General features: G+C 37.0%; 1 protein-coding gene across 3 annotated transcripts; it reads right to left on the bottom strand.

The window, feature by feature from the left end:
* Positions 1 to 234: 234 nt before the first annotated feature.
* LOC104120234 (protein IQ-DOMAIN 21) lies at positions 235 to 3525 on the bottom strand. 3 transcript variants are annotated; one of them, XM_009631966.4, is made up of 5 exons: positions 3413 to 3525; positions 2974 to 3079; positions 1720 to 2025; positions 1219 to 1581; positions 235 to 1096 (listed from the first exon to the last, which is right to left on the bottom strand). In XM_009631966.4, exons 2-5 carry the CDS (start codon positions 3052 to 3054, stop codon positions 446 to 448), a joined length of 1401 nt encoding a protein of 466 aa, XP_009630261.1. In that variant the 5' UTR covers positions 3055 to 3079; positions 3413 to 3525; the 3' UTR covers positions 235 to 445. The 3 variants fall into 3 exon arrangements, with proteins under 3 accessions (XP_009630261.1, XP_033508469.1, XP_070053348.1); XM_033652578.2 differs by lacking the exon at positions 3413 to 3525 and adding an exon at positions 3360 to 3378; XM_070197247.1 differs by lacking the exon at positions 3413 to 3525 and adding an exon at positions 3360 to 3375 and having other exon boundaries at positions 2974 to 3270.
* Positions 3526 to 5693: the final 2168 nt, after the last annotated feature.

The following is a 5693-nucleotide window of genomic DNA, read 5'->3' as shown; positions in this document are numbered from 1 at the left end:
TTACAAATTAGATAATTTTTTGCTTTGTGCATATATATCCTCTTTGCAGATGAACCTCAATATGATATCTTCTTCTTACTCTTCCAACTTGGTCTCACCTATTTGCAAGTGTAGAATTTAACTAGAGCAAGAGCCAGATATTCTACAGTTTTCATGCCTTCATTTTCCTTTTCCTCCATATTCTAAACTTGACCTACTACTTATTAATGAAATGGTGTCAAAGATTTTGAAACGTTTCAAGATAAAAAGAGTCTCATATAAACTGCAACAGATGACATAACAATAATCTTATCGTACACTTACGCAGATTATATTTTACAAACAATGCAAATACTCAAACTTTATATTTAACAATTCAAGTCAAAATAGGATACTGAAATAAAAACATTAAGCTATTAGCACACAGGAACCGGCATTATTGAGTATTTTTATTTACCACAAACAATCAACTAAAATTATATCTCCTGCCATGTACTCCTAATGGTGAAGCCCGATCATCGCCACTTGATTCTGGACTGTACGTTGCCATCCATTTATTAGCATGTCCACTACTACGATTTGCACTACTTTTTGGGCTCGGGCTTCTCGAGACTTGATAGATTGCTGTTGTACTTGCTCCAGAGCTTGATTCAAGGCCCAATCCGTAGTGTGTCTCCTTCTTTGTTGATGTATTCCATTGGGCCGATGGTGGGCTACGATGTTTAACATAGCCTTGACTCCTAACCTTAGCTTTTGCAGATTGAGTTGGGGCCATGTAACTAGGGACGGTGTCAGAGTTTGATTGACGTTGTTGCCGGGCCGAATATGGGCTTGTTTCAGCTTTGTCGAAAGCGTGACGGGCTGAGTTGACATTCTCTGAGCCCAATGGGCCGGTGACTAGATCCATTTCTACTGTCTTCTCAGACATGTCACTTGTGGTGGAAAGTGTCACATAGGAGTTGTCCCTTGGCACAATGTGTCTTGAGTATTGGTATGGTTGCGAAGCCATCCAACGCTCCAGCCAACTCCAACCCCATTGCGACTTTTCGCGCTCATTGGCAAAGACATCCGGGTCCTCGCCATGTTGATCGACGAGCAATAGTTGTTGCTGCTTTTGCTGTCAGTGCCAGTAATAATAGTAAGACAACATTAGAATTCATTTTATAGTAAGTTAGGTAAGATAATGGTGTGTGTAATAAAGACAAATTTTAGTAGATACTAAGAGGAAATATAGCTAACCTGATAGGCAAAGGCATAAGAAAGAGCTCTTTCCCTTTTCATTTCAGCATCATATTTTCTCCTACTACTTTCTTGGATCTTGTCCATGCTTTTGTTCCTGTTATCCCAACCTTCTGTCTCTAACTTACTTATGGGGCTGGTGTGCTTGTGTTGTTGTTCATTAGCGTGCCTTCGTGCTTCTTCTAGCTTGCTCTCTAGCTTTTCCTGTACTAACTGGAGTCTTCTTGCTCGTACTCTGGCCTGAACACGTACTAATGCTTGCATGCATCTCATTGTCATTTGTGCTTGTTTCCGCACATTATGTCCCCTCACTAGTGCTTGCAGCCTTACCAATCCTTTCAGAGCGCGCAAAGCACGCCTTGCCTACAAAATTAGTAACATATATTGCTAGCCAATTAAACATTCTCATATCTAATTAACATTACTAGCATATCAAGGACAATGTGACATTTAATTAGAGTGACACAAATAAGAAATTGGCTAGGCTTTTATTTATGTTACCAGATATCCCCTGTAGTATGATTGAATAAGCGTGGCAGCTCTTTCCTCTGTGGTCTCGCGGCCATAGCCACCAGCTAATCTAACCACTTTAGCAGCCGCTTGAGCAGCTGCGACAGCTGCCTCAGCGGCTGCAGCAGTGGCCACTGCTACAGCAACGGCATGGTTATGATCTTCCGCCACCGTAGACGATGAATCGATGTTGCTCTCTCCATTACTAATGAGATCTGGAGAACTCCCTGCTGGAAAATGTTCAAGTGACACAACTTCTGGAGCTTCAGGTTGCCATTTGCTGTCTGATGTTTCCTTCTGAAAAGCATAAAAGAATCACTAAAATACATTAGCACTTAATAATCATACTATTAAAGATTTGGGATATGATTTTTTTTATGGGATATTCTAACATCACAGTGAAGGGAGCCTTGGTGTAACTGTTAAAGTTGCTGCCATGTGGCCAGGAGGTTACAGGTTCGAGCCGTGGAAACAACCTCTTGAAGAAATGCAGGGTAAGACTGCGTACAATAGACCCTTGTGGTCCGGCCCTTTTACAGACCCTGCGCATAGCGGGAGCTTAATACACCGGGCTGCCTCTATTTTTTTTTTTGTAACATCAGAGTGGTGGTGGCTTGGAATGATTGAGAACTAACGTAAACAGCACATGTTATGATGAATATGGGTGGGAAAGAAATAGGTGGATTGAAAGCAATATGTCCTGAACTCTGCCATTTCCCTAGGGTCATATTGTAGGGGGGACCAATAGTAGCCAAAAAAAGAGTAAATGACTAGGTAGTTTATTTCTTGAAGGGAAAAACGCCCATGAATTGCAGCTTCTGAGATACTATATTGGATGGTTTTTAGCAGAGATCCAACAAAATGACATACTCATCAAAAAGCAAGAGATGATAGTATAATTATGATTTATTGATAGTATTGGCATAATGGCATTTGTCTTGCTAATGTTAATGATAGCAATTATGCGAAATTATCACATTAATTGTCCTCTTTTACGGAATTGAAGGGAAGGAAACAGCAATAATCATAGATCAACACAAGGCAATATAGCAAATATAATAATAATAACGCCCATAATTAGCAAATCAGTGGTAATTAATTTGGGCCATAACGTTGAAAATCAGGAAAGCTCCCTTAAAGATTTCTCTTTAAACATGCAAAACGAAAGAGAATTCTGCTCTGAAATAGACTTGGAAATATTAATGTTGATCTTGAAAATCATAAGATGTAAAAGAGTGAACTGACCTTCTTCTCTGGTGAATCCTTGGGAGAATGTTTGAAAACTTTCTTCACTGACGAAAACCAACCACTTCCTTTCTTGCCCATATTCAGCCAAAGATATGACCTTTTTCTGTTACAAGAACATACATTCAGCAGATCACAACCATAAGAATAACAGAAATCACAACTTTCCTTGGTCAAATTTCATTGTGATCCAACAAAAAACACAAAACATGAGGACAGAATTAAGCTACTGTTCTTGAATCATGATCTGTTGTGTTCTTTCATGTGCATCTTTTGACAGCATTAAGGATGAGAAAACTGAACAATAAAGAAGAAAAAAAGAGTAATAAAAGAGTTGTTAATAATAAGACAAGTAGTAGTATTTGGTAAGAGTAGTAACTGCAGACCCGCTCATTTTGCCGTTAGTATTTATCATTCTCACGGGGGGTCAAGGGCGTACCTTTCCTTATGGAGTAATGTTTAGTGCCTCTACAGTCTATACACTCTCCTCTTTTATTACTACTACGCACTTTCACTAATCTATATACAGTTGGCTTCACCAAGTGGCCTTCTTACACGTGTCCTTTACACTATTCTTGCCCCCCTTCATAGGTCTCTAGCATTTCCTTGTTTCCTCCTAAACATATCACACTCAATATTCATTCATTGTAACTTGTTTTCTAATAAAGATGGTCAGTTTAGGCGCACTTCCGACTGTAGCACTAGATATCTGCTATCTTCTATTGGCATCAAACGCAGATCTAATGCTTTGGAAATGAGTTCATTTTAACCCAGTATTTTAGACGTGAATAATCGTTTTCTAACAAATATTAGATATAAATTGGGTTGCTCTATTGGTAAGCACCCTCTACTTCCAACCAAGAGGTTGTGAGTTCGAGTCACCCCAAGAGTAAGGTGAGGAGTTCTTGGAGGTTGGGAGCCGAGGGTCTATCGGAAGCAACCTCTCTACCCCAGGGTAGTGGTAATGTCTGCGTACACACTACCCTCCCCATACCCACTAGTGGGATTATACTAGGTTGTTGTTGTTGTATTAGATATAAACACATAATTTTAAAATATAATGAGTTTAGCGTGAAGACTTTAAAGATCAAATTCATCAAGTCAGAATGTTGAATCTGCCTTTGATGATAGGCAAATGAAAAGAAATCATTTAAGTTCTTTTGTCTATGTTGGAATTTGAATCCTGATACCTTATTATTTTAAACCACTTTACTGACTTTTAGGACACACCCTCGAATGTTTCCTTCCTTAATATGTCAATGTATATAAGTTTGCTTACATAGTTTAAGGTCAATTTACAAAACATTGGTAAAATTAATGAAAGGCTCGAGAGATAAAGATTAGAGTAATAGATTATAAAAAGTGTTATAGGAAAAGATTGAAGTGGACCTTTTTCTCCCTTTTCAGGGTAGTTTACAACTTTACATACCTTAATGGGAGTCAGGTGATGTACCTGGAATAAGACAGTCCAATTATCGAATATATACAAGTTGAGCAAGGTGTATGCAAGGCCTAATTCGGAGGTTCACGGGCGTGATAATGACATACAAATGATGAAAATTGTTCATTTCTCCTCTTATTTTGGTCATTCAGTCTAATCATACGTTATTAGTATTATTCTGATATTTTTTTATTCTTAGATCTCTGTTACTACGTGTTGTTTCGTTCGCTTCAGTTATCTTATTATCTTGTTGTTATTACTGTTGATTGGTACTATTTCCTTTTTTCATCTTTTCTTGAGTCGCGGGTCTATTGAAAAAATCATTTCTACCTTCACAAAATAAGAGAAAGATAATTTGCATGCATACTACCTTTCCCAGATCCTACTTATGGGATTATACTGAGTTTATTGTTGTCGTCGTTAGGGGAAAAGAACCGAGAACAATGTTATGCAGTTCTAGACAAAGTTTAAAAAAATACTTCTAACATGAGTGAAATACACCTACAATAAAAGGTGAGCTTATATAATTAGGTAGATAAGAGTGTTTTGCTTGCATTTAAAGTGTAATTGAAGCAAGAGTTGGTTTGATTCTTGAATTAGGAGGAAGACAGAAGCTTTTATGGTGTACCGTCCTTTGATGGTTTGCTCAAATTAAGTTTTGTGATAACCACCTCCTACCTTAGTTTATTAGTAGGGCTGGCAAACGGGCTCATCGAATTAGACATGTGCGAGTCGAAAATGGATACATTATCCTATCCGACCCATAATTAATATAAATAGAAAATGGATTAACAGTCGGATAATACGACTATCCATATTATCCAATGGATATCCATGGCTTAACTTTGGATTTGCTTTGAGGAACCACCAATTTGAGTCCTTATAAATATAAAAGTTAAATTCACTGGTTATTCATTTTTTAAGTGGATAATATAAATTTTATCCATATTTATCCCATTTTTAAAAAGTTCATTGCAGAACCAATTTTTTAATGAATAATATAGATTGATCATTATTTTTTTATTTTATTTTGCCACCACTAGTTATTAGTCGTTTGTCTCTTAATTTTTTTTTATAAGAAAAAGAAAGCAGTAGACATTATTTACTAAGATAAATATTAAAATAGTAACATCTGATATTAAGTCGTAGAGTGCACAAATTTCTTTAGAGATAAATATATGGGCGACTTTCTTGTAACAGTAATAGAAAATGAGTAAGCAAGGTAATTCAAAATTAATTAAGAAGAAAAAAGTGTGAATAAAATATTAATTATTCATCA

The sequence above is a fragment of the Nicotiana tomentosiformis genome, chromosome 3 (assembly GCF_000390325.3).
Source record: "Nicotiana tomentosiformis chromosome 3, ASM39032v3, whole genome shotgun sequence".
Taxonomy (NCBI): Eukaryota; Viridiplantae; Streptophyta; class Magnoliopsida; order Solanales; family Solanaceae; genus Nicotiana; species Nicotiana tomentosiformis.
Note: the sequence above shows the minus strand (reverse complement) of the source record. Positions and strands in the feature narration are given on the sequence as shown.